The sequence below is a fragment of the Colius striatus genome, chromosome 18 (assembly GCF_028858725.1).
Source record: "Colius striatus isolate bColStr4 chromosome 18, bColStr4.1.hap1, whole genome shotgun sequence".
Lineage (NCBI taxonomy): Eukaryota > Metazoa > Chordata > Aves > Coliiformes > Coliidae > Colius > Colius striatus.
In genome coordinates this window covers 10,309,055-10,336,905 of record NC_084776.1, presented here as the reverse complement: position 1 = coordinate 10,336,905, position 27,851 = coordinate 10,309,055, and the positions used below count along the sequence as shown (strand labels likewise).

Sequence of the window (27,851 nt, the reverse complement as noted above, 5' to 3'; positions counted from 1 at the left end):
GTCTGTGGGTGCAGGGGGGGTGTCTGTGGGTGCAGGGGAGCTGTCTGTGGATGCAGGGGGGGTGTCTGTGGGTGCGGGGGGGCTGTCTGTGGATGCGGGGAGGCTGTCTGTGGATGCGGGGCCGGGGCTATGGGTGCGGGGGGCTGTCTGTGGATGCAGGGGGGGGTGTCTGTGGGTGCAGGGGAGCTGTCTGTGGGTGCGGGGGGGCTGCCTGTGAGTGCGGGGGGGCTGGCTGCGGGTGCGGGGCCGGCGCTGTGGGTGCGGGGGGGCTGCCTGTGAGTGCGGGGGGGCTGGCTGCGGGTGCGGGGCCGGCGCTGTGGGTGCGGGGGGGCTGCCTGTGAGTGCGGGGGGGCTGGCTGCGGGTGCGGGGCCGGCGCTGTGGGTGCGGGGGGGCTGCCTGTGGGTGCGGGGGGGCTGGCTGCGGGTGCAGGGCCGGGGCTGTGGGTGCGGGGGAGCTGTCTGTGGGTGCGGGGGGGCTGTCTGTGGGTGCGGGGCCGGGGCTGTGGGTGCAGGGGAGCTGTCTGTGGATGCGGAGGAGCTGGCTGCGGGTGCGGGGCCGGGGCTGTGGGTGCGGGGGGGGCTGGCTGCGGGTGCGGGGCCGGCGCTGTGGGCAGGGCCGGGCAGATGACGCCGCTGCAGCCGCTGCCCAGCCCCTCGCAGGCCCTCGGGCGGGCGGTCGCGCTCCCTCCGTGGCCGAGCACTCGGGCGGGCTGCGAGCAGGCGGGCGAGGATGGATGTGGCCGTGGACTTGTACCTGGCGGTCCCGCTGCTTTTCACCGTCCTGGCTCTCGTTCTCGCCGCCCTCTTCGTGAGGATGCGGGCGGGCGAAGGGGAACGGGCGGCCGAGCGGCCCCGGGAGCCGGCGGCGGCGGAGCCGGCCCGGGAGGACAGCCCCGGCGCCGGGGGCCAAGCGGAGGCTGCGGGCTCGGCCGAGGAGCCGCGGGCCGAGGGGACCCGCGTGTCGGTGGAGGAGGTCGGGGCGGGCCAGGGGGCGGCGGCGGAGCCGGGCCCCGCGGCGGCCGGCAGCGTCCCCGGGCAGCCCGCCCAGCCCCGCCGGGAGCCCGGGCGCCGGGAGCACGAGGAGAGCCAGGTAAGGCCGGCTCCGTGCGGGGCTCCGCCGCGGCCTCTCGGGCCCCGCCGCCGGCTCCATCCCTGCGGGTGCCGGGCCCGGCGGTCTCCTCTCCAGCAAGAGAGGTCTGGGCTAAAGCCGGGCTCTGCCCTGGCACGGGCACGACCCCGCTGTCCCCGGTGGGGCGGGGGACGTTTCGGGCTCCTTTCTGCCACCGTCCCGCAGCGTACAGAAGGAACAGAAGCGCCTGTTCGTGCGGCCCCTCCCGCCTGCACACCCAGCCCCTGGCAGCCTGCTCCTCTCAGGAGCTTTGCGGGGGGGAGGCTGGGAGGGTGTTTATTCTTCCCCTCCACATCCTCTGCCCGAGGGTTGCTGCACGCTGTCCCCTTGCCAGCCCGCGGCTGCCCTGCGCTGTCCCCGGCTGCTTGTCCTTGTCCGTGCCCGCCTCCCCCTCCCTCCCTCCCGCCCAGCCCCAGCACGATGCTGCCCGCAGGGTCTGACCCGGCTGGGCCGGGCTGGAGCAGCGCAGTGGTGCCTGTGACGCCGCTAAATCCTCCTCCTGCACCGGAGCTCGTTTAAAAGCAAAAGGGTGATCCCGTGTGGAGTGAGCTTGCTCTGCTCTAACCCAGCCGGGATGGGGCTGTGGCCACCTAAGTTCCTGCCCGAGTTGTGCCCAAGCTGTCTGCCTCGGTGGCTTTCTCCCTTGTCCCGGTGGGGAGGGATGGGTGACAGTGTCTCAGCCACCCAGGAGTGATGCACCGTCGGTCTGCAGGCAGCGTGTCCTGGCCAGAGAGCTCAGGGCTGGGGCCCAGGCGCCTGCTGGCTATTCTTAGCAGCATTTGTAATCCTCAGTGAGTGTATCCAGGCTGCTGGGCAGCACACAGCCAGCCCTGGCCCCGGAGAGCATCTCCAGGGGCTTATTGGATGGCCTTGGGCAAGTCCCAGGGAGCTGTGTGCTGCCCTCTGTACTGGGGTACACTGAAACAGGGGAGAGCCCTGAGCCCCCCTCGGGGCTGGGACGTGGGTCTGTGGCATGGAATTGCCTCCCAGTGCTCCTCACCTCCCCTTGTTGGCTCTGAGCCTTAGAGCTCTCTCCTCCCTTCCCAGCACCCCTTGGCCATGGGTACAGCTCCTGAGCAGCCCCCTCCCTGCATCCTGGAAGCCACGTCTGTCCCTCTGCCGTGTGATTTATTGGTGCCTTTGAGCACCAGGATCTTTGTCAGGCTGGGGAGCCCCTGTGCTGCCATTAGCTGCCTGGGTCCTGGCTGGGCTAGCTAATGGCAGAGCTGGCCACCCAGCTGGAGCTGCAGGGTCCAGGGTGCAGCCAGTGCCCTCTGATGAAGCTCCAGCACCCATCAGGCAGGACCCAGCACTGCCACAGCTCACGAGTTCAGCTGCTGTCTCATTGCCTTGAGCCTTGGGAATGTTTCTCCTCCCCTCTGGCTGCTCCTCCATGCAGATTTCTTGGAATGGGCACTGCTGCAGTGTTTGTTGCCTTCAGAGATGGGCTCAGCTCCTTTATCCTGCTCAGGCACAGGGCAGGAAAGGGGCTTTGCAGGCCTGGAGGTGAGCCATGCACAAGGGCTCTTGTATCCTCCATAGCCTGACTGGGCTCTGTGGGACTGGGCTCCCTGCTGCACTGCCCTCAGCCCTCCTTACACAGCAGAGCAAAGGAGCCACTGGAGCTGAGGGGAGTGCTGGGCAGTTTTTCCTCCTGGGAAATGGTTACTGCAGAACAAGTTGCCCTGGCCCTGAGCAGAATCTCTTTAGGAAGGACAGGGACAGACAGTGGCTGTGATCTGGGTGATGGTGGAGAGCAGGGAAGGGGGAGGGATGTTCTCACTGCTGAGTAAGTGTTTGGGAGCACTGCTGCTACAGCTGCCAGGGCTGCTGGGCAGAGGGCTGGTGAGCCCATGGGCACAGCACAGTGAGTAAATGTATTTCCAGCAGCCCCTGGCTCGTGTGAGAGGGAGCAGCACCCAGGCTGTGATCCAGGGACACCATCCTCTGACATCCCTGGGTTTGCTCCCTGCAAATCTCCTCCAAGTTGCTTCATCCTCCCCAGAGCCCTGCAGACGTTCCAGGCAGGGATGGGACCAGCCTTGGGCAGAGCAGGGAGTGTTTTGCTGGTGGAAACGTGCCCTGTGGCACCCAGCTTGGCTGGGCTGAGGGCTGCAGCCGCTGATTTGACTCAGCAGAGGAGGCTCCCAGAAGCCCAGCACTTGGCAGCGAGTCCCAGCAGCGGCGGGGCTGCAGGCTCAGGGTTTCTCAGTGCCTCAGCAAGCACAGAACTTGCTTCCCACGTTGGCTTTTTTCCCCTCCTGTTTGCTCAGCACACACTGCAGCAGGCTGGTTGGGATGCACTGCAGCCATTAACCACCCCACCCAAGTGCTGACGGATGGAGCCGCTCGGGCAGAGCAGCCTCTGCGTGTTTAACGGCTGGCTGGAGCTCTGCTGCCTCCTGCCTTCCCTCTCCCTGCCTCTGCAAACCAGGATGTGCTGGGGCAGCTGCATGGCTCAGCCTCCCCCCTGCTCCCAGCTCCTGAGCAGCCTGTGCTGTGGGTCAGGCTGGTGATGTAGGTGTGGGTCGAGGCTTCGCCACCCCTGGCTGTACCCACAGCTCCTGGGAAAGGAGCCCTGGGCTGCTTGTCTCCTTTAACTGCTGGTGTTGGTTCCCCTTGTCTCTGCTGGAGTCCATCACTGAAAAAAAGAAGTTAATGAGTGTGGTGCTGTCTGTTCTCATCCCCATCCCCAGCCTGGTCACGGCTGAGGCAGCGCTGTCAAAGCCAGCCCTCATGAAAAGCCCTTGGGTGGGAACAGCAGCGTCACTGGAGCTGGGGGAAATGGCCAGAAAACACTGGAAATGGCAGCTGGCAGGGACAGGGTGAGGTCTAGAGCTGCCCCTGGGATGCCATCCTGGCTGGGATGCTCTGGAGATGGGGACAGTGAGTGGCAGTGCCAGGCACTCTGCTGGCCACGGCAGCCTGGCTGGTTTGCTGAGGGTTAACTGCAGCTGCTGGCTTCTAACAGAGCAGGGTCAAGTGAGTGACAGTGGGGAGAGAGGAGACAGCTCTGGAGATGATCTGGCAGAGGGGGGTCTGGCACTCAGAGGAGCCCAGCTTGCTCTGCCACCCCTGCCTGGCCAGGGCAGCCAGGCACCAAGAGGATGTCACCTGCCTCTTCTGCAGAGCTCCTGGTGCCTTTCCCCTGTGCCCACCCTCATCTGTGCCCTCCCAGGGGCTCCCAGTGCCTCTGGACACACCAGCAGCCCAAGCCACCCAGCTCCCAGCAGGCACCCTCTTTAAATGTAAGAAGTCAGCATTGTAGGAAGGCCCCTGCTAATGCCTCCTGCCTGCTCTCCCTGTGCCGGAGGGCAGAGGGTGTCTAATGAGTCTGGTTTTAATTAGTGGCTGTGCAGGCTCCCTCTGCTGTCCCACAGGGCAGTGGGGAGGGGCAGGGGGCCGTGTTCCCCCTGCACAGGGGCCCTGCCAGTGGCACATGAGGCTCTGCAGCCCCTCAGGCAGTGCCCAGAGCCAGGGCATCATCTGTGGCAGCACAGCAAAGTGGGGAGGGAGGAGGGATGTGTGCCATGTGTGGGGCCCTCGCCTGTGTGCCAGCCGTGGGGCTGCTGCCAGGGTATGGCTGTGCTGGGGCTTCACACTGTGCCCCCTGCAGAGGGTCTGAGAGGTTGGGCTGCTGCCCAGCCCCTCCTGGGCTGGGTATGGCCCTGGGAGCCTGCCCAGAGCCCGTGTGCTGCTGGAGCAGAGGCTACAAACAGCCCTCTGAAGCAGCTGTGGGGCAGCCCCTCAAGGTGAGAGCGGGCTCTGGCCAGCCCTGCTCCCTGCCTCAGGATGCCACCCGCCTCGCCTGGGGCAGCAGGGGGTGCCCAGGGCTGGTGCCTGTGCCGTTTGCTTGCCAGGGGCTGGAGCAGAGTGGGTGAGCTGGCTGCAGGGCTGGGGGTGCTGTGCTGCCAGGTGCTTCACCTCTGAGGGATGTGGGTGTTCTGCCCATCCCATCTGACCCCTCAGCAGGGCTGGGTGCCCTGGAGCTTCAGCCAGGCTCTGGCTGCCCCGGGGCTCAGCCTTGCCTGCAGGGGTGAGGGGGCAGATGCTCCCCACGCTTTGAGGGGGGTCAGACCTGTGAAGTGCTGCCTCTGTGCAGGACACAGCCCCACTGGCCACCCCAGGGCTGTCCAGAACATCACCTGGGGCAGTCAAAGTGCTCTGGTTCTGGAGCAGCTGCTTCTGTGGCTGGTGGGAGGCTGGAGAGCTGCAGCAGTGGGGTGAAGGGGGGCTGCTGCTGCAGCAGCTGCTTTGCTTTGCTGAACTCTGCCCAAAAGACATGATTTTGATATTCTTTTTAAAGGCCTCTTCCTTCCCCTATTTCTCCTGGCTTTTCTCTTTCTGGCTGGCTGTTCTGTCTGCTGCCTTTCCCTCTTGCAATGTCTTGCATCAGGCTTGGAGCAGAAAGTGCAGCCATAAATGGCAACATGCAGGGCTGGGGAGCTTAATCCAAGATAATTTGCTCCCCCCTGCTTTACAGCCTGGGATCTTCCCTTTTGCCAGAGCTGCAGTGGGGTACTCATTTGTCTCCATCCTGCCCAGAGATGCTGGGGCTGTCCCTATGGCTGATGGCAGGGAGAGGAACACACCAGCCCCAAGATCTCCAGCTGAGAAGGGAAACTCATTGCTCAGTGGGGTTTGTGCTGGAGGAAATGGCCAGAAATGAGCTGAAAACCAGCTGATGGTGGGATGGGGAGCCCAGCCTCGGTCTCCTGTGGGGTGAGGAGAGGGCTCACACAGTGGCAGAGCCCTGAGGGGGGATGTGGGGACGTGGTGCCAAGCTCCTGGGGCTCAGCCCTGTTCCCCTGGGCACTTGGGGCTGGCTGGGGCTTCATCTCTCCTCTTGCTGTGGGAGCTGAAGCACGTTTGCAATGAGCCAACAAATGCCTCAGCTCTCCAGCCAAGAGCTGCCCACAGCCAAGGCAGATGAATTGCTGCCTTGGTATTTAAGGTAAATGACTCGCTGGATTTGCACCCCGCGGTGGCAGGAGCTGGGCAGGGCTGTGATTCCGAGCTGCAGGGGATGTGCTGTGCAGTGGGCTGGGCTCATCGGAGCAGGGCTGGAGGTTTGGGGCCGTCCCTGGCCAGCCCTTCCCATGCCGGTGCCGGTCCTGGTCCTGTCCTTGTGTGCAGCAGCAGCAGCTGCCCCAGCAGCTCCTCCCGAGTCCCCTCCAGATGCTGCCTGTAGTGACGTGGGTGCTGTCCCTGCCGTGCTGCTTGCTGCTGTGCCTTGGGCAGTGTGTGACTGTGCAGAGATGCTGCCTCATGGGCTGATGGCACAAGAGCTCGAGTCTCTGATTCTCCAGCAGCTGCTGCTGCTGTGTTGCACACAGTCCACACTTCTCACTTCTCAATCTCCCTGTACTGCCCTGGGCTGTGCTTCCTACAGAAAAGCAATGCCTGAGGTGCCACAGTCTCCTCTGAGGTTATCAAGTTGCCCTGATACATTCCCCCTGCATTTTTCTGCAGCAGGACTCTGCCCTCCTCTTGCAGAGCATCCCAGGGTACAGCAGCCCCCATCTCAGCTGGGAGAGCAACCAGCCCAGGAGCACCCACCAGCCATGGCAGGGCTGAGGAGGTGCTGGGGTGCTCCAGGCAGGGAGGGCTTTCCCCTGTGCCCTGGCTGGGAAGGGCTGTGGGCACAGCCAGGCTCAGGGTGGGGGTTTTGACCCTGGTGACAGTTTTTCAGGGCAGCCCAGAGCTTGCTCCCAGCCTGGCCCTGGTACTTTGCTGCTGCAAGGCCGACAGATGCCGCATCCCTGCTCCCTGCCCACGGGGATCCTCCTCCACAGCAGCTCCCCCAGCACAGCAGGGAAAGGGTCAGGAGTGTTTGGGCTGGGGGAGGGCAGGGGAAGGAAGGCTTTGGACAGGCTCTGCATTCAGAGCTACTGTGGGGCTGGGAGGTCAGGGAAGCTCCAGCTCTGGGATGGCAGTGGGGGGACAGGAGGGTTTTAAGGGGTATTGCCCTGCATTGGAGAGGGCAGCTGTCAGAATGGGCCCTGCAAGTGTTAATGAACTGAGCATCCTGAGCTGTTCCTCTCCCCTCCCCTCTGCCAGCCCTGATCTGCTGCCTCAGCATCCCAGGCAGCTGCCTCCAGCCCTGCCAGGACACCAGGGCAGCTGAGCCCAGTGCTGGCCGAGCTGCTGCCGCTGCCAGCGGCTGCCTGCGAGGCTCCCAGGGGCTGGGGCTGCTGCAGGGGGCAGCTCCAAGTCGAGCTCCAGGGCTGGACATCAAAGGTCTCTGATGTTCCTCACTCCAGCAGCCGTGCCATGGCTTGGCACAGGGATGGGAGGCAGCACGGGCTCGGGGGCAAGGCGAGCTGCTGGCCACATGCAGAGATAGTTCTGTGTGTGTGGGGGTGGTTGGGCATGAGGAGGGCTCGAGGGTGTTTGTGCTCAAAGCTTTTGCCTCTTTCCAGATGCCTCCTTTGGATGCCTCAGCTGAGTCCAACCTCGGGCACATGGGACAAGCAGAGGATGGAGGTGACCACGAAGTGCTCTCCAGCCAGGTAGAGGTGCGTGGGATGGAGAGCTGGCGCAGGGCAGGTGGCACAGCGAGCCCTGTGCATGGCTGGCACCTTGGCCCAGGGCAGCAGTGGCCATGAGGAGGGGTGGGGGGCAAAGCTTGCCCACTGGGCTGGGCTTTTAATGCCTTTGTCCGTTTAAAACAGAGAGAACCAATGCTCCGTGTGCCAAGGTGCTCCTGGGACGTGCAGGAGGCAATGCCCAGCTCCAGGGGCTCGGGGAGCAGTGATGGGCAGGGAGCAGCCCTGGTGAAGCAGACAGAGGGGGATGTTGAGGCTGGGGCTGCAGTGTGGGGGAAGGGAGGTGCTGCATCTGCCTCTGAGCCATCCAAGCACAAACATGTTGTGCTGCAGCGAGCTACCAGCTGCCACGAGCTGGGGTTCCCAGCATGGCTGTGCCAGCCTGGCATGTCCAGCTGTCCCCTCTGCTCCCATCAGACATCTCTTCCTCTGAGTTAAAGCAGGGATATTTTCTTTCCTTGGAGATCTGACACCCAAATTTCCCCTTGCTCCTGCTATTACATGCTCAGAAGTGCTCAGTGCCCTGTGGGGCCTGGGCTTCCTCAGGGCCTGTCAGCTCACACAGACAGATGGATGTGATGGGGAAGCACTGCCCTGAGCTCATGCCAGGGCTGCCCATCCCCTCCTTGTGCTGCTCCTTTGGGTGCTTCCCTGCTCCCAGCCATCCCTGGGTGTCCCTGGGTGGGACGTGCCCATGTTTGGAACCATGGTGGGAGGGTCCCAGGGGGGTCCTGGCAGCCCTGTGCTTCTGGGGAGCCTGAGACCAGGGTGGTGAGAGGCAGCCAAAGGGCTGTGAATAGTGTGCATTCCTCACCCATGACAAACCAGCCTGTTCTGGGTGGGGGCACCTAAAGCCAGCAGCTCAGCTCTGCTTCACCCTCACTTTTCCTACAGCTACTGACTCACAGGCTCCCTCCATGCTCCTTCCTCTCTCTCCCACGTGCTCTGTCCTTTACACACCAGCCCAATGGCTTTGTGTGGGCTGCTCAGGGAGGATGTGGGGGATGTGTACTCAGGGTGCTGGTGGCCTCTGTGCTCTGCCCACAGGGCTTTGCCTGCAGGGTGCTGTGCTCTGCAAGAGGAAAGCACATACAGAGAGGCATTGCCTTGTGTCCCTGTCTTCTCTCTAGAGCTGGTGCACATAAAGCTTGTCAGAGGTACCCCCCAAAACTGCCAAAATTGCTTTGCATTTGAATCACCCAAGTGTTGTTGCTGCTTGTGGCTGTGCTCCAGAGCTCAGCTGTGTCCCCACAGCAAAGAGCCAGGGGCAGGAGCCAGCAGTGTCTCTGGGAGGTGCTGAGAGGGCTCCTGAGGGGGTCTCAGCCCAAACCTCTCCAGCTTTGACCACTGGTCCCAGCTGGTGAGTGCTCCTGTGCTTTGGAGCAGCTGCTTTGGCTGGAATGGTGTCCCCCAGCATGGCTCAGGTGGGAGCAGCCCCATGGCTCGTGGCTGGGTCCCCTGCAGATCCCCAGGCAGGGTGGGCAGTGCAGGGGGTGCTGGTGGGGGGTGCCAGCCTGGGAGGAGGCTCAGGCACAGGACTGTACCTGGGGACATCAGGTTCTTCCTAAAAACCTTAATATCCCCTCGATTATGGGGAGGCACTTGCAGTTCACAGCCTTTGGGTGCAGCTGCCATAAGTGAGGCAAATCCACCCTCCTTGAGCAGTGAGAAGAAAGCAGACTAAGGAACCTGACTCGTTACTGAGCATCCTTTTGGCCTGTTCTGTGAAGAAGGCAAGGAAGGGGCATCCAGCCCTTGCCACAGGAGCCCTGGGCTCTGCCTCCCTACCCTGCAGGCTCTGGTATCCTGACCAGGCACAGGTTATGGAGCACAACACCTTCTCACAGCTGCTTTGTTGTTACCTCCTCCAGGAGGAAGACCTGGACTCAGAAAATGAGAAGCTGGTGGTGAGAGAGCCGGAGGATGAGGATGGTGAGTGCCAAGCAAGCCAGCACCCTGCAGGGAGGGTATGGCCAGGGCTGAGGGGCTGAAGCCCTGAGTGCTTGGATTGGTCTCCTTTCTCTGGGAAACACAGGGGAAATTCCTCCCCCAGCAGCCCCTGTTTGCTTCCCCAGATGCCCTTGGGCTGTTTGCCATGGGGGAGCTTTGTGATGAAGCAACTCTTTGCTTGCATCCAGGACCAGAGGCTTTAGGCAGAGCCCTGTTTAACTGCTTAGCCAATTAGTTGGTTGGGAAAACGATTAATTGACTAATTGGGGTGACCAACTGCTGCACTCCTAAGAAAATGAAACAGATGGTGCCAAGAAACAATGTGTGTCTGAAGGGGGCCCTGAGATGCTGGGATGTCCCCAGGAGTCCCTGCCCAGGGGCAGTTGGGGCCTCGAGAGAGCTCAGGGTGTTCTCCCTTCCCTGCCCCACTTTCTGCTCACCCTCTGTAAGGCACTGGATGGCAATCCCCCAGCTTGGCAGGATTACACCTAATGCCTCAGAGAATCACACTTTAATCCTGAGGCTGTGCCTGCAAGGAGGGGGAAGCATCTCTGGACATGGGGTTCCCAAAAGACGCTTCTCTCACCCCCATTTGGCTCCCTTGCAGTGCTGCGGTGGGGGCTGCGTTGAGGAAGGATGGTGTCTTCTGGCAAAGGGATGCTCAGGGTGCTGCTCTGCCAGGACCTGCCTCCTGGAGTGCAGCTCTGCTCTGGGACTGCTCAGCAGTGCTGAGCATCACCCCACAGTGGCTGTGGTTTGGGAGCAGTCCTTGGCTGTGAGTCGTGGCTGGCCCAGCATCTCCTGCAGACAGCACCGACCCCTCTCCTGAGTGATTGACACCAGTTCTGAAGTGTTTACAAATGGGATTGGGTAAAGTGATGGTTCAGCCTGAGGAGGAGGAGGCAAGTGGTGTGCAACCTGGGGAGCAACCTCCCTCCTGCCTTCACTTGGTCCTGGCCTGGCTCAAGCTACCAAGCTCCTGCCTGGCAAGCAGAGATTCCCCTTGGGCACGTGGGGAGCGTGCAGGCAGGCTGTCACTGCCCCAGGATGCTGCTGTGGTGGCCAAAGCCACTGCAGTGGCTTTCTCCCTGCTTTTTGGTTTGCTCTGGGAGCTGCTTTCACCCTGCCAGCTCGGGTTCACCACACTGGCAACACCAGGGCACGGGAGATGAGAGACAAATACTTTCTTTAACGTGAACTTGAGGAGGCTCAGAGTAAGCAGGTCACCTCATATTGCTGTGGTGTTTTCACTGGCCATGTGAAAACCCAGCCTGCCTTTTTCTGTGTGTTTCCTGAAGTTTGTTTTTTGTCTGCAAAGAAAGCTCAGAAAACAGCCAGTGCTTTCCAAAGCCACACACTGGCTCCTTTTTAACCACAACACGTGGGCAGGGAGATGGGGTGGCTTCCTTGCCTCCCTCTCATTCTTTTCTGGCAGGGTGGCAATTAAACTGCCCTTTTGGGGACAGGCAAAACCATGTGAGGGAAATGATCTTAATTGTCCTTGAAATCAGGCAAGCTGTACAAAGGGAATGGAATGGCTCCTGCTCTGCAGCAGGGGAAGAAACAGGATGTTACACCCGCTGGTTTTTTTACTTCTTCCTTTTTCTCTTAATATCTCCCAAAGCAGCAGCCAGCTGAATTTTCTTTCCATGCAGTTTATAGCCACCTGAAGGGCTGATAAGCCCCAGCATGTTCCCAGCTGGCCAGACTCCTTTGCCTGCCCCTTCAGAGAGTTTTCCCAGCAGGGTGGTGGGATGTGGCCCAGCTGCGTGGCTGGGGCTGTGGGACTGGAGGTGCTGCTCAGATACTTGTGAAGATGCCAGGGAAAGGGTTTGTCTCATCATTACCTGATGGCATTTTGGGATTACAGAAACATTCTGGATCAGAACCTCAGCAGTGATTCCCCAGGACTTCCCAGGGAAGCTCCCCAGGATCGGTGATGGGGACATGTAGAGGTGAAGGGAGGAAAACAGAGCTCTCTGGAGGTTCCTGTTGAAGCCTCAGGCCACTGTGATTGCTGCAGGCATGCTCAGTCCCTTACCTGCCCACACAGCCTTGCACAGCTTGTTTTTGAGATCTCAGCTTTCCTCATCTACAACATGATGCTCCCCCTTTCCTTTTGCGTGGGGGTCCCCAAGGTCTCTGAGAGCTGAATGTGTGCAGGAGCTTGGGCTGGAGAAATCAAGCAGCTGGCCTTGGACACAGGGAGAAAATCCTTAAGGCAGTATTGACTGGAAAACAGAAGCTGCTGATGCTGAATCCTCCTGAGAGTGACCAAGGGAGGTGAAGGGCTGTGGGGTGTATTTCCTTAGGGCAGGTGGAGGAGGAGAGACTTTCCTGCATGCCTGCAGTAGTAGTGGTGAGAATTGGAAGGGGCTTCCCAGGTGGCAGAGGACAGGGGATGGGTCTATGGGTTATGGACAATTTGGGGCTTTCTCTCCTGCCACAGGAGTCAGGGGGGTTTCATAGGATCCCAGAGTGGTGGGGGTGGGAAGGGCCCTGCAGAGCTCATCCAGCCCAAACCCCTCCTAAAGCAGGTTTCCCTTGAGCAGGGGCACAGGAACGTGTCCAGGTGGGGTTGGAAACCTTCTGAGAAGGAGCCTCCACAGCCTCCCTGGGCAGCCTGGGCCAGGGCTCCCTCACCTCAGCACCAATAGAGTTTTTCCTTGTGTTTCAGTGGAACTGGTTGTGTTCCAGCTCATGTCCATCACCCCTTGTCCTGTCACTGGACACTACAGATAAGAGTGTCACCCCATCCTTTAGGTGCTTATAAGTGTTGATGGAAGCTTTACCACTGTAGGAGTCTTGCTGGTGCTGGGAGGTATCATCCTGGGTATTTGGTTTGTGGATAATGTGCATTTTTTCAGGGCCATGCAGGTAATACAACATCACCTCCCTTTTGTGGAGCCCTTGGAAGCATCCCCAGGGCTCCAAGGGCTGCTGGAAGCAGCAGCTGTTCCTGGGTGGGTGTGGAAACAGCAATACTGGATGGCTTGACGTGAAGCAGCTGAGTCCTGCAGTCCTTGGGAGATAAAGGCTTGCAGATAAATAGCCCATAGAGAACTGATAAAGGCAACTACCCAAGAGCAGGAGCTCTTCCTGGGCTGCCCTTTGGATTGACCTCCAGCCCTGTGCTCTCCTATCTGTAGGAAGATAAAGCAGGGGAGAGGTTTTTAAAAGCAACTAGTGCTCGAACAAAATCCGATTGGAAAAGGATTGGCTTTGGCTCAGAGGCTGTGAGCTTCAGTGCCCTAATTAGCACAGGGCTGAGGCTGCTGAGCAGGTTCCTCTTCAGGGCTGTCAGCTGGTGATGGAGGGACTTGGAGCCGGCCGTGTCGGTGCTGCTGGGGCTGCCTTGGCCCAGCTCTGCTTGCAGCCCCAGAATCTGCAGGGTGGCACCTTCTGTTTTCACAAAGCTTTGTCAAGGGCTGCAGGAGAGCTGCTGGGCTGTGTGGCCTGGGACAGCTCTGCTCGTGGCACTGTCTGTGAGCCTCAAGCATGGGAAAGGGCCCCTGGCTGAGGGCAGGGAGGGAGGAGGAATGCCAGTCTGGAGAGGAGAAGCAGAAAATGCTTGGAGCTAATCAGGGCAGGATTAGCATGTCTTGATAAGCCAAGACAGGCCTTCAAGGCTTTGAATCCAGGGAGAGCAATGGCATATGGTTCTTGTGCTGTAGGATTTGCTTCTAGCTGCTTCCAAGCAGGGCTGCTCACTCACAGCAGTCTTCGCTGCTTCCAGTGCCAGCTGCAGCCAGGACTCCTGCCATCCTCTGGCCAGCAACACCTTGGCTCTCCACTGCAACCCACACAGCTTCTCCAATGCTGCCTGGGCTTCCTGGAGACTGGAGCTGCCTGAGGAGGAGTGTTTTGGGGTGGCCATAGTGTGTGGGATGTGTGTGCAGGGGTCAGCAAGCATCCCAGAGGAACTAGCCCACTGCTGCTGATCATTGGCCTCAGGAGGTCACTGGCTAACGTGATCTCTTGCTCTCTTTTGTCTCTCCCACTCTCCAGCTGCAGATGAGACATTCTCTTTTAAATACAGTCCTGGAAAGCTGAGGGGAAACCAGTACAAGTCAATGATGACCAAAGAAGAACTCGAGGAAGAGCAAAGGTAAGTTGAGTTTCCTTTTTCTTCTCTCCCATGGCCATCTGGTTGGGATCCTCTTGAAGCAAACTGGGTGTGTTCTCACTCCCCACACTACCTTGGTAGCCTCTGGCTCAATGTCTCATTGCAGCATGGGCCAGACCTCTCCCACCCAGGAAGACATGAAAGCAAATAAAGTCATGCTGATTTAGGAGATGCTGTGACCCTCTATACCTGTGGAGATGTTCAAACTCCTTCTCTGGATGCTTAGATCAAATCTTCCAGCTGATGCAAGCTGCTATAGTTCCCCTGATCCCATTAGCACCACGTTGATTGCCATCTGTCAAGGATCTGATCTCCAGCTACTTCTCTTCCCTTGACCTGTGAGCAACCACCACACCGAGGACACGGCCATAGCTCAGAAATACTGGAGCAAAGTGAGTGAGGAGCTCCAGAGTTCACTGTGATGGGGCTGAGCCTGGAAATGCCCATACCCAGGGCTGGCTCCCCAGCTGTAGGTGATGGAGATTTGCCCAGGAGAGATGGAGAGTTGTCCATCTTGAACTTTTTGCTAAAGTTTCCTCCTGAGCCTGAGACCTGCATGAGGAAAGAATCTCCCATGGGCACACAGAGCCCATGCTAAACCAGAGATGTCAAACCCCACAGCCAAGGGCTTTGCCCTACAGCAGACTCTGTGGCAGGCTGCTCCCCAGCAGATTGTGAGCAGCTCACAGCCCTTCTCTCTTGGGTGAGCTGCAGGGAACTGATTTCCCAGTGGTGGCTCAAGCCTGGGGAATATTATTCTCTCCATTGCATTCCCAAGGGCTTTGAGACCCAATTCTCTGCATCTTCTGGAATGATTTGGGGGGATTTGTCATGGTTTGAGTCTCAGCACAAGTGGCAGGGTGTAAAGGCCCAGCATGGATTGTGTGGCAACTGGAGTGCAGGGGGAAAGGCAGGGACAGAGGCCACGCTCCTCGGGCTGCCCTCAAGCCTCTCCTGGCAGGCACTGCCTCAAGGCCCCTGGGCAACACCTCTGCATTGCCAGCAGCTGAGCTGACTGAGGTTTATCTCCATGGCATGAGCAGGGCATTGAGGTAGGCAGTGTAAGGACCTGCCTGAGGGCTTGCACTGACACACACTCAGTGCTCCTGGGAAAGACTCATGTGGTACCCAGGGCTCCGTGCAGGCTGCCTTCACTAGCCAAGCCTGCAACTGTTCTTTCCGTGCCAAACCTGACTTTCCCAACAAGAGGTGTCCTCCCTTTCTCCCCTGGCTTCTGAGCTTCCAGTTGTCCCCAGATCTTGGGCTGCATCTGCCTTTTAGCACTACCAGAAGCAAAGATCTGCAAGGGCTTGGTGCTCTGGGGTCAGCAACAGAAATGAGCTCTGGGTTCCTCTGTCATTCTGCATTGGTGGCATCAGGGAAAATGTTTGCTGTCTTCCTTTTGTTCTATGTTTATGGTGCCTGAAGCTGCCAATCTGTAAAACACTAAGCAGATCTGTTTGTGTCACTGGATGTTTCACTTGGAGAAGATGGTGGTGGAATGAACTGAGTGAATGTGAGAGGAACCCGTGGGGCCCAGTGGGAAGTGCTCTCAGGATTCTGCTATGCACCAATGCAAAAATCTACCTGCAGCAGGCAAACTCAAGCCCTTTGTACCAGCAGCTCCATCCAAACCAGCTCAGGTTTTCAGGCCCAGGAGTCCTGCAAGGGCCTTGGCTGATTCCTCTGTGGCAACCAACGCTCCTGCTGTGGCCTGGAGATGCTTAGGGGACAGTACCTACTGACAGCAGGGGGATGGGGGCTTTGTACTCAGGACTGTAGGCTCCAGGGGCTGAGAGACCTTTCCTGGGCATGTGGGACCTCCCAGGCATCACTGCTCACATCCACCTGGAGCAGTCCCAGGGCCAGCCAGTGTACCTAGAGCTGAGGGGCAGTGCCTGGGCATCAGGCCCATTGGAGGCTCTCAGCAGCTTTCCACACTAAGGGCCATTGGCAGACACGTTTTTCCCACTGCTCCTTTATCTTCTTCTCTTCCATATTTGTGTTGTTCATTTCTTTGAGGCAACTTTGTGAATTTTGTGTTTGTCTTGCTTTGTTGCTGGCTTTACTTTTTCCCTCCCAAATCATCTCTGTGGCATCAGCAGCTTTTCATTTCAGGCCTCACACGTGGTGGAAGGGGGCAGGGCTGCTGCCAGGTAAGCTCCTGGGTGAGCTGAGTGCAGTGGTTCAGCCCACTCCTGCATCCTCCTCCATCAGCAGCTCCATCCCCCTCCCCAACTCTGTGCACCCTGACCCTGCTGCTGACCAGCTGTGACCCAGGTTTGCCACCTTTATGTTGCAGGATTGAGCTGACCTCTGATCTCACATCTCTGTAGCAAGTACCTTAGGTCCTCGGCCACAAACATTCTTACAAACCTTTTTGGTAAGGACACACTGCTTAGAAGTAGTAGTACCACCCATAACAGCTGCTGATGTGGGGGGACTGTTGCTTTTGAGTCTCATTTTCTGGGGGAGGGTTTGTTTCTGAGCTGCAGTTGATTGCCTGTCCCACCTCCCTTCCCTTTCCCTCCTCACCAGATTAATGAGTGTGCTCCCCTCTGCCTCCATCTCCCTTTCCATGAGCACTCCAGGGCGAAGGGGAGCTCTCGTGTTCAGTTGCTCACCTCATCCATCTGGGGTGCCTGAAGCTGGACATGCCATGACCACTTCTGTTTACTAATCTGGGCTGCTGAGGGAGTAGGTGCTTAGTCCTAAAGTGTGTTGCCAAAACAGAGGCTCAGTGCTTGCTTTTAGCCCAGCCACTCCTCCTGTTTTGCCATGAACCAACAGGTTCCTGTGTGAAGCAGCTTGTAAGTAACACCCCAAAAATGCAATGCAGGGACCCCTAATTTTGGAGGTGTCATTGACAGAGTTACTTGCTACAGGACATCAGGAGAGGACAGGCACACAGTGGATTAGGTTATTTAAGCAAAAACCCACTTCTGCTCTAACCTTCATCACTCCAGAAGCTGTGGTTGTCTTGCCTAGTATTCTCTTGAGTCTTGTGGCTTCCAACTGGTGCTAAATCTGGATTAAAAGGGGAAAGAATATGACCTTTAGTGAGTGATTCAACTTCCTGGTTAGTTCAAAAATAGAGGGACTGCTTAGTGAGGGAAGAGCACAGTAAATCTAGTTGGCAAATCCATCTGCTCAGGTGTTGGCTGTGCTTGGTCACGCCTGCTGGGTCACCAGCATTTCTAGAACAGAAGCACATAGCATTTGCTGCCCTGGGGGAGAAAAATAGTCTGTGCAGGAAGGGGAAGAGTGCAGGGGAAGGATACAGCCCTTAGTCAAGCCAGCACAATGTGTTTCCCAATTCCTTCTCCTCTGCACCTGAGGCTTTTGGCCATCTGTTGCCAATTGTAACTGCCAGGGTGCAAAGCTGAGGGTTCAGGCTGCAATGTCCCTGTTCAGACAGGGCTGGGTTGGGTAGGCAGGAGACACAGCCCACCAGGGCAGATGGGTGGAGGAAGAGGAAGGGCTCCCCAGCATGCCTGAGGGCCTGGCTCACGGGGATGGATTTGGAGTGGTCTTTGCCAACTGCTCTTCAAACCTCCCCTGAGGCTGAATGAGGTTAGTGGGGGTTTTTGCAGTTAGGAAGGAGTGTGAGCAGGACTCTCTTGAGCACTGGCAGCTGCAACAAGGCTTCACTCATAGTACATGAGAAAACAATCAGGAGAAATTCCTCTCCTGGCTCTCTGCTTTCAGTTCTCCCTTTCCATGAGGGATAGCAGGTCCCTTGGTTGGCCTCAGTGATGCTGAGAGGTTGAGCTGTCTCTGCTCTGTCCTTACCACTCTTCACAAGGTGTGTTGGCTGGAGAAAGGAGAGCAGATCCCATCTAACTCTGTGTAAAGGTCTCTTTGCTCTGTGCTCTCTCTTGTAGCTGGCATTTAGGAAGAGGTGGGGGTGGAAAGCCAGAAGCTGCCCCATGGGGCCTCAGCTGAGGCACCCTTGCAGACCACTTGAGCAGGGTCTGAGTGAGTGGCACCAAGCTGCTCAGTCACACTCTGCTGTTTGCAGGTGCCCTCATGATCCCCTGAAGTCCACTCTGAGGAGAAGGTAGGGATGGCTGCCCACTTTCCTTGGCTGATGGGCTCAGTTCCCACAGCCAGGTGAGCCATTCTAGGAGCAAATTCTCCTGCCTCTCAGTCCTGTCCTCTCATCTTCTGGACAGACATGGATGGGTTGAGGAAACACAGCTTGAATCCAAACAAGATTGAAGCCCGGGGCTCAACTGTAAGTTGGATTCATGCAAGGGGAATTGGATGGCTGTGTCATGCTCAGTCCTTTTCTTGGTAGTGATTTAGCAATGGAAACCTGTCTCCTCCCCAGATGGGTTCAGAGTGCTACAAGGAAGGGCTTTCAGCAAGGCAGAGTGCCCTGGACAGACTCTGGCTCTGGGGCATAGCAGAGAGGGTACTCTGCCAGCCATCCTGGATCAGTGGGGATGCAGCTGTGGCTTGAGAGAGAACCACACTGCAGTTGAGTTTTAAATGAGACAGTGCTCATGGTGACAACTCTGGAGCACACATGGGCAGGAAGCAGCTGTGGGGGTTTAATGACCATGTTGACAGACCTTGACCTATTTCAAACAGCTCCACCAAAATTAAGTGGGTAGGCTGGGGGAGGTTATGTTTTGAGAGAGCTCTCCATCAGCATCTATCCCAGTTTCCCCCCTGTATTGCCATCACATCACCCTGGCTTGCTTGCTTGCTTGCTCCCCCCTCATTACAGCATGAGATCTGGGCCTCTTTCTTCCCTCTTCTTTCTCTTCCACTAACCTTCCCCCCCAGCCCAGCAGCTTTGCTGCCCTGCCCTGTCCTGTCCAGCATGGTGCTTCTTTTGGATGAGGGAAGCTGGTAAGTTTGGGCTTTCTGTTGGGTTTGATTATTTGTTTGCTTTTCATCTTCTGCAGCACGATAGTCATCCTGGGCTGAGGGAGGAGGAGCAGCAAGGCACTCCAAAGCCAAGGGCCAGGGGATTCTTCAGCTCAGGCTGGCCACTGCTTCACTGTGGCCACTAGCCATGGGGATGGCACTGAGCATGGGCAAGGCTGCTTTCAGCTACAGACCACCCAGCTCATGAAGCACCTTACCTTCCCACCTGCCTCTTGTAGGAAAAGGGGCACTGTGTGTCTGGGGTGCTCTGCATGCTCTGATGCTCCCTCTGTGGGTGCCACACTCCACTTGTATGAGGGGGGAGTCTCCTGGTGACCCAATGCTGTTCCCTGCCTCCTCCACATCCCCGGGGAAAATGCCCTCTGACCTACAAGATGTCAGGGAGCTTGAGCTCTGGCCTTATCTATAGAGCATCTGATTGAGTCATGAGTAATTTTAAAAACTGAGCAACTCAGGATGCCTCCCTCAGGCACCCAGGGAAGGGGAGGCCAGGAAGCCTCTTTCTTGTCTCCCCCTCTCTTGTCCCAGAGAGGAAGTTTTTGCAAGCTCCCCCATAGCCTTTGCAGGGGGTGAGTCTCTGACCCTGCCCTGGCATGAGATTCCAGACCAGACAGCAACTCTGCTTGAGCTCCCAGGTTTTTCCTTTTGGCTCAGGTCCTGAATTGTCCTGGCTTGTGGCTGCTTCTCTGTCTCTCATCCAATGCTCACAACTTGTCTGCATCTGCTTCTGCTTAATCCTGCGTGGCATGGGCAGCTTGCAGTTCTCGATCTGCTATCTCCCTGGGAGCCTTCTCTGTCTCTCCTGGGGCTGCCCTGCAGCCAGGACAGGCTGAGGGGAATCAGGGCATCACACCAGCCTGGGTGCAAACTGGTAGGAAATGAGCTGGAGCACAAACACTGAGTGATGGAGGGAAGCACAGGCTTGGCCCATCTGTGGCTTTCCCCACTGCTGTGGCAGGAGGATGGGCACACGACTGAAGAAGATGATTGTGGCCTCTGGGCTGAGCTGGCTGGGAGCTTGAGCCATCTTCCAGACTGTGCTCTGGCCTTTTTGGCTGTTGCTGCCGTGGCTTGGAAATGGGAGAGGCTTCTGCCTTGAAAGAGTAGTGGGCAAGGTCTTCTGGGGGGGTGGGGAGATGATGCAGTCCCTGAGCCCACTGACTGCTCACCAGCCCATAAAAGCAGAGGGTCTTGTGCTCCTTGGTTGCACAGGCTCTGGCAGCCTCAACTGCAGCTTTCCTGATGTTCCTGAGCAGCACTGACTATTTCCCAAGGTTGAATTCACCTTCAACTTTTCTGTCCCACTGGAAGAATTCTGGACTTGTGTTGCTGGAAGCTGCTTTGGTACCTCTCACTCTCCTGCTCTTCTCTAAACACTGACTGTCTCTCCCTGTTCTGCATGTAAGTCCTCTCTCTCTGTGTTTTTACATATTGGCTGAAGCAACTGGCCCACACTTTTGGGTCTGCTGGGAAAGCTGAGGTTGTGTCATTCCTCATACTCATCCTGCACAACCCAGTCCTGGACAAAGACTGGGTTATGGCCACTACCAGAAATGAGATGGTAGCTGTCCCTGTGGTAAAGAAATGGGAAGCAGTGGTGATGGGACCATCCCCAGCAGTGAGAGATGGGAGGGAACTGCCTGGGAGAGCTTGACCACCCATTGCCAGGTCTGCCCAGAGCCTTTCTTCCCTGCTCTTCATCCCCAAGGGTCAATTCTAGTCTGTTTGGGGTGAGAAGAGTCTGGAGCCAGACTGCTATCTGCCCTCTTTGTCAGGATTTCTGATGAGAAGACTGATGCTCCCAACAAGCTGAGCAGCTTTTTCCCTCTGCCAGGGGAAGGAGCTTGGAATGCCTCATGCTTCTGAAAAATCAGCTTTGAGTGAAACTGTTCCTGAAAAGGACACAAGCAATTACCAGAGGTGCTTACATCAAGGTGCTCTGGGATCTCTTTAGTGTGGGTCAAGGACCCTTTTCAAAAGCTATAGTCTCAGGTTGGGCTACAGGATCTCCTGACCTGCTGTGGGGTTTGCCAAACAAGAGGGATAAACACCCATGGGAATGGCACCAGCCCACCAGTCTGCCAGAGCTGGGCTGCTGTCTGCTCTCAAAGGCAAGAAGCCTTGTACAAATCTATGGCTGAGCTGAAGTGAAGTGAAGTGAAAGCTGCTGAGGCCACCAGGACACTCAGCTTCCAAGCTTCAGGAGACTCATGGTCTTCTGAGACCTTCAGTACTTGAGCCTCCCTCATAATCCAGGACCTGCTCTTGTCTGAGCTCTGTGTTCTCCAGCTCATCCCTGCACAGAACCGTGTCCAGCTGACAAACCATGTGATTGACTGGCTTGGCCCTCAGCTTGGGCCAGAGCAGAGCCATTGGATAATCTGTATCTGAAGAAAGGATGAGGGCTTCCAGCAAAAGAAGACCCTAACCTGGCTTGACTGATGTGCTGCTGGCAGAAAGCACAGTGATCAGGTTGATTTAATCTCCAAGGTGAATGGAGAGAAGAGCCAAGGATGAGCAGTGGCTCAAAGCTCTCAGCCTCCATCCCAAACTAATCAAGCCTTTCAGGCTGACTTTCTGGCAGCACTGCCAGGGCTTCTCAGCCTAGAGTGTTAGATTGCCCTGCTGTCCCCAGTGAGGAACTGCCTCATGCTTTTTAGTCTAATCCCCCTCCCAGCTTGCTGCAGGAGCAGAAAGGGGTATCCTTGTTGTGCAGATGGAGAATTGATGGCTCTGATGGACATCCTCCATTAAGCTCATGCTTGGTTTAACATCATCTCACCCCAGCTGTCGGCCTGGCCCCATCCTAGAGGTGAGTGAGGGGCTGGAGGCTGCAACTGAGCCTCATCCAGCCTCCCTGACATCCTCCATCCTCATGCTGGAGGGGAATCTCAGCTTCTGGGCCCCTGTGGTGATGAGCTTATGCCCTCTGGCATGAAATCTGATGATGTTTGCGTGCCTTAAGTGGGATGATCTGGCCCCATGGATCCACAGAGCCGTTATCCACCCCAGAGAATTTCCTTCCTTGTCCTAATGGGCCACTGAGCCTCTCCCCCAGCACTGCTAGAGTGACCCTGGCCTGACATGATGCTTTACCATCTCCCATCCAGGATCTGGGTCTTACAGGGCTGCTCTGGAGAAGGCAGCTCCTTGCAGAGAGAGAGGAAAAGGGAAGGCTGTAACTTGCCTTCATGCTGTGGCTGGCAAGGAGTAGGGGACTTTCAAGTGGTGTTCAGCTGTTATGGATGATGAGCTCAATTGAATTCAGAGGGAGTTAGGCTGGGGTGCACCTGTGTATGTAAGTACCCAGGTAATGCATGTTGTAGCTGCCCAGGCTGATGTCAGCTGCTTCCCATTGTGGATGGTTGGGCCAGGAGGGATGCCCAGTAAGGGCAGAGTGTCTGGAGTGTTCAAACTGAGAATAAGGGACCACATTTTTTAGCCATGACTATGACAATAACATGCTGCAAGACCTCAAGGAGTGCCTGGAGGTCCCTACCCACAAAACACATCTAATCACCTCACCCTTCTTCCCTGGGACTCTTCCCACCAGAAGGACGCCTTGTGACCTGCAGAGAGTGTGGGGAGGTTTCCCTCCTTACCTTGAACAGACACAGCTGTAAGAAGATAGAGAGGTCAGTTTGTTGAGGCACACTGCCTTGTGAAACTGGCACTTGTTTCTGGCTCATCTGGTGGAAAGAGGAGTCTGGGCTGGATGAGGGTGCCAGCAGCCCTGGGAGGCTGTGCACAGGACAGTGAGGCAATGATGCCTGCAGATAACAAAGGTTTCCCATTAGTTGGGCTTCTGCAGCTTTCATCAGTAGGTCAGAAGGGTTGTAACTTAGATTGGTGCCAGATGAGAGGATTTACACTTCTGATTGTGTTTTGACTATCCTGCTGCAGTTGATGAAGCAAAGTGCCTCCTTCTTGAAGGTGGGAGATAAACACACACACACACAGTTTTCCCCCTGCTCATTTCTGTGAATAAGAATGAATCAACCTGAGGGGTGAAATGACTGAAATGATTTCTCTCCCTATTTCTCTTTGCAGAACTGAAGACTATATGAAGTTGTCCCTAGCCTCCTCCTAAAGGCATCCCTTGGCATCTTTAAAGGCTTGAGAGAAATACCAAAACCAACCAAACACACCCATAAGAGAAATCCATAAACCCTCAAAACTTGGGATCCCCTCTTGGTCTGAAGTTGAGTTCTTCAAAAACTCCTGTGGTGTCAAGTTGAGGAGATCCTGTTGTGCAGCTCCATGGACTGGGGCTGGGTCCAAGCAGTGACTTGAGTTGTGTTTGGGGGCCAAGGATGAAGCTCTCCTCCCTCTCCCTCAAACAGAACCCAAACTGGATACTAGAGATGCAGCGAGTCTATTAGTTGTGTTCATTAGCATGTATTAGGCCTGCCATGAAATCTGTGGTGTTCCTTTATCAGGGTGGGCCAACCATAGCTCTTGACCTTACACCAGACTATCAAGTTGTTTCTTCCTGGGGCCAAACTCATCTGTATTGCTGGGGGTGGGAACTGCCTACCATTTCAAATGTTGTGCAACACTGCTTTATTCTGAGGGGTGGAGGGACAAAGTGAGGTCCAAGTGAGGGATGGCAGATGGTAGCTGGACTGACTCAAATCTTGCTTCTGTCCTTATTTTAGCAGAGAGCTGATTCTGTAGGCAGCCAGAACTCGAGAATTGGCAGAGATTGATAGTTGAGCTGTTCTGTGTGTGGTGGAGGTTCAGGAGACCACACTGTGGCTGCTGTTAGGATCTGGATTCTCACTTTTCCCTACTCCAGTTTCCATGAGGAGAGACCCAAGGAGATAGCTGTGGCATCAGAAGTTCCCTCTGGCTCAGGATGAGATAGTGAGGGTCCTGGAAGAGGCACCCTCCCCATTCCTCTGCCTGCTTGCTGTTCCAGTGTCTCTTGCTAGCCCTGTGGCTTGTGCACTGGAGCCAGAGCTCAGCATTGCACCTCAGCTCTCTCACATATAGAAGATGAATTTGGCTGGGTGAAGATACCTGCTTTGGGTTTCAAGTCAAACCCAGCTGGCTTGTGAGAGTGAAAAGAGGTTCTGAGTCCTCTAGCAATGCTGTAGAAACACCAGGCTGGGTGAGGATGTGTCCTTCAACGTTTGTCTTTCACTGCAGGACAACTGCCTCTTGGCTAAGGCTGCAAACATATCAGAAACACAACAGGCTGCTTTTGGTTCTTTCCTTTTCGATTCCTATGCAGACAATACTTGAAACCTTGTACACAGCTGTCCTTTCCAGCACCTGGGCTTGGCAAAGTTGTAATAAAAGGGCTCATTTAAAGAACAGCAGAAGACTTCAGCTTTAGAAGAGGCTGGGTTATTCCATCCCAGCGACAACTGCAAGCGGGTTGGGTGGTTTGCATATGAATTCAGGCACATGTGGATCCCCTGCTTCAAAGTCCAGCTGGTACAGCCGCTGTCTGCCCTCACTGCTGACTGGCTGGCTGTGTCCCCAGCACCTGACTATGCAAAGAATGCCTTATATATACATTGTGTTGAAGTTACATGGCAGCATTGTCCATCGAGCAAAGTCTATAGTTTTGAGTCCAGATTTTTTGCTAGTGGCAGCGAGTCAGAACTATTTCTTCAACTCCAATGGCTGTCTGGGTATTTTTTACTTTTGTTTTGTTTGTTTTGTATCTGATGGTGGCTCTTACACAAAGGACTGTAATTCTAGTGGCTTGAATCTGTAAAAATTGCCTTTGTTTGGTCCAATAAACCTTGGAATAGTTTATTTGGTTTGTGCTTGTTCTCCCTGCCTCCAGCAGTTTGTAACTTCTGCCTCAAGAGATTTGTGTCGAAGATCTGGAGTTTAGGTTGGAGGTACTTTCTGCCTTCCTGTGCTTTTTACCCCATAAATGATTCTACTGGCTTCCTTAGCAATAGTCAGAGCAGTGGCAAAAGTCAGGGATTGGCCCTTATTTCTGCTGGAGCACCACAGTGTTGCAGCAGGATCCTGGTCTGGTTTGGCTGTAGGATTTGCTTCTAGCTGCTTCCAAGCAGGGCTGCTCACTCACAGCAGTCTTCACTGCTCCCAGTGCCAGCTGCAGCCAGGACTCCTGCCATCCTCTGGCCAGCAACACCTTGGCTCTCCACTGCAACCCACACAGCTTCTCCAATGCTGCCTGGGCTTCCTGGAGACTGGAGCTGCCCGAGGAGGAGTGTTTTGGGGTGGCCATAGTGTGTGGGATGTGTGTGCAGGGGTCAGCAAGCATCCCAGAGGAACTAGCCCACTGCTGCTGATCATTGCCCTCAGGAGGTCACTGGCTATGGGGTATGCACTTGAAATTTTGTAGCTGTTCCTGAACTACTCTGTGTCTACAGACTCTTTACAGAATGAACACTGTGCTGATGAAGCTTAATCCAGTTTTATTGTGAAGTCTGCTAAACTGGGACACGTTGCTCTTACAAAATTCCACATGTTGAGTTACCCTGAAACTCTGAGCATAGATAAGCCCTAAGGACCTCCAAAACTAGTTTTAAAGCACTCTGGTTTATCTCCATACTTAAGGAACTGTGGAGAGATGCTCAGGATGATTGGATAGATGTGAATGTGGAGGAAGGAGAACCAGAAGCTATCTCTTTCTCATCTCACATGAGCAGATTTCCTGCAGTCAGTAGGGCTTGTAAAATGACCTGTGTTTGGCTTCATGTTTCATTTGACCGTGGTGCTCTTGCTCAAAGTCCCTTCTGCAGACTGGCTATTCCTACTTCTCCTTTTCTTCTTGACAGGGTTCAGAGAGAGCAGCTGGCTGCCATCTTCAGGCTCATGAAGGAAAAAAGTGACACATTTGGAGAGATGTCTGAAGGAGACATGAAGGAGCAGCTTAGACTGTACGATATATAACCTTGCAGCCAGTGGGGACCATGCCCGAAAGTCGTCTTGGCCCTTATCACGCAGGACACTGGGGGCTGTAGTGCTATAAACATGTTTTGGTAGTTATTTGGCAGTTCCAGTTTGTTTTGCAAGCACATGTAGGTCTGAGGCACGTATTTCAAAAGACTTGGAATTTCTCACCCTTTTAATCCTTTTCCCTTGAAGATGTATCACCATATTTTCATCTCATACAGAGATTTTTACCTCTTTCTGTCTGGGTCCTATGTCTCAGTCATACAAAGCAGTTAAACTTGCAACTATTTTTCTGGATATGCTTTCTAAATGAACTTTCAAATCTAGTCTTTATCAATTTGATACATGAATAAAGCCAAAGATAAAATGGATGAAAATATCAGTATCATAGAATAACTCAGGTTGAAAGGGAACTAAGGAGGTCTGTAATCCAACCTCCTGCTCAAAGCAGCATCGGCTTCAAGACCAAGCCAAGTTGCTCAGGGCTTTATCCTGTCAGAGCTTGAAATCCTCCAAGGATGGAGACCACACAACCTCTCTTGGCAGTCGTACAGTTAGAAACTGGCTATTCAGACTAGGCATTAGTGCTCTGAATAGAGGTGAGTTGCCATTCTCATCTCCTTGGAAAGAACACTTCATCCACCTTCACGTTGGCTTTTTGAAACAAATCCCAGTTGGTTCCAGTTGACCTCGTTGAGCTCATCTTCACACCTGAGAAAGCAGCAGCTAACTTCAGCCTGGAAACACAAACATCCCTTTGCCTCTTGACACCGGTAAAAGCAATACAGAAAAGTGGCTGGCTTTTCTACAAAGATGATTATGTTTAACTCAGATCCTGTTCTCCTAACATAAAAAGTATGTGGGAAACTGCATGCTAAGGAAAATCTCTGTGTGTTTATCAAGTGTTTTGAACAGTCTTGACCAATCCTTGGTGGTTTGGATAAAGCCAAACAATGAGCATTCTTAAATTTGCTTGATTATCTTCTGCTGTACTTCTCTCTCCTATAAAATCCTGTTAAATACTTCATTACCAGGAAGGATTTTCTCAGGTTTAGTAACTACTCACAAAGAGAGACAATACTTCTGACTCAGTTTTAAGGCATGATCTCTTAAAAGACTCAGTTTGCTTTATTTTGTGTAATACTTTTGAGTCTGGGAAACCACATATCTCATTATCTGGTCACTGCTTCCCACTACAGTGTATTCTACAACAGCACACTATTTGACCTTCTTAAGAATTGGTTTATCTTCTAGTTGTTTTCACTTAGGTGAAGGCATATTTATTATGAGATCAAGCTGGTTTTACTTTCAGCCATGACTTAAACTAAATATAACATCTGAAAATTATCTCTTCTTACACAACATGAAGGAATTCAGTGGGAAGAGGAGTCTCATATGAAACATTATGCTGTGTCCCTGGGCCACAATTTCCTTTGTCAAGCTGTGCAAAGGGAGAAATGTAGAAAATTTGTATATGAGACCTCTCCCTAGTTCAAAACCGAAAGCAGGATCTTTTCCAAATCTCTTCTTGAAAGCAAGAAAAGGAGAGTTAAGGTTGAGTTGATTTCTACTCTTTGTTTTGCAGACTTCACAGTTTATTTCCAAAATATTCTTCTATTTCTGCTTTTACATTTGGGGCTTTCTCTGAATAGCAACATTTCTGGAAAAAATAAATCCTTCAGCTCCTCAGCTTCACATTATGCCAGCAACAATAACGCTGAAGGAGGCAGAGCAGCTGGCATCAATCCTGCCTTGCTCACACCAACCCCAACAATGTCACCAACACATCACGATGCTGCTGGTGACAGGACAGCGATAGAAGAGCCATCATTTCGACTCAAATTGAAGAAAGAATCAAAACTAAGGAAAAAAGCCTCTGCTGAAAGCAGGAAACAGAGACGTGTGGATTGAAACCACGGGGTTTGAATGCCATGGTGTCTGTGTGTGAAGCTGCAAGGCTGTAACGAACAGAAGGCCGCTGGCCACGTCTGCAGGAGTCTGTGGGCAGTCTGCAGTGGGGCCGCCTTCCAGGCACTGGGGTATGTCCCAGCTTGGCCCCACAGCTTCTCATTTCCTTTTCCCTCTGGGCTCATCCATATTTATCCAGGAGATTTCGGCAGTTGCTATGGCAGGATCTCGCCTTCTGGGCATTGTCTTTGCACCAACGCTGTCTGCTTTTGCTCAGCCTCGTGCGGGGCCGTGAGGCGCTGAGGGGGCCTCAGGGACGCGTGTGGGCAGCAGGGCAGGCCCGGCACTCCGCGGGCTCCCCGGGACACGCTCTGGTGCCACAGCACGGGCGGGAGGATCCCTGAAC

General features: G+C 55.2%; 1 protein-coding gene across 4 annotated transcripts; it reads left to right on the top strand.

The window, feature by feature from the left end:
• The first annotated feature begins 665 nt into the window (after positions 1 to 665).
• Positions 666 to 26,140, top strand: MXRA7 (matrix remodeling associated 7). Of its 4 annotated transcripts, XM_062010800.1 has the most exons (6): positions 666 to 1,090; positions 7,552 to 7,647; positions 9,549 to 9,609; positions 13,636 to 13,735; positions 16,056 to 16,136; positions 22,703 to 24,421. In XM_062010800.1, the coding sequence occupies exons 1-5, from the start codon at positions 731 to 733 to the stop codon at positions 16,087 to 16,089; spliced, it is 651 nt and encodes a 216-aa protein (XP_061866784.1). In that variant the 5' UTR covers positions 666 to 730; the 3' UTR covers positions 16,090 to 16,136; positions 22,703 to 24,421. The 4 variants fall into 4 exon arrangements, with proteins under 4 accessions (XP_061866784.1, XP_061866782.1, XP_061866781.1 ...); XM_062010798.1 differs by lacking the exons at positions 16,056 to 16,136; positions 22,703 to 24,421 and adding an exon at positions 25,420 to 26,140 and having other exon boundaries at positions 7,552 to 7,641; XM_062010797.1 differs by lacking the exons at positions 16,056 to 16,136; positions 22,703 to 24,421 and adding an exon at positions 25,420 to 26,134.
• The last annotated feature ends 1,711 nt before the right edge of the window (positions 26,141 to 27,851 follow it).

Excerpts from the sequence above, each read along its gene's own strand:
- MXRA7 (XM_062010797.1), top strand. The coding sequence starts at position 731 with ATGGATGTGGCCGTGGACTTGTACCTGGCGGTCCCGCTGCTTTTCACC. Across the intron at positions 1,091-7,551 it reads GGGAGCACGAGGAGAGCCAG|ATGCCTCCTTTGGATGCCTC; the intron begins GTAAGGCCGGCT and ends GCCTCTTTCCAG. Across the intron at positions 7,648-9,548 it reads TGCTCTCCAGCCAGGTAGAG|GAGGAAGACCTGGACTCAGA; the intron begins GTGCGTGGGATG and ends TACCTCCTCCAG.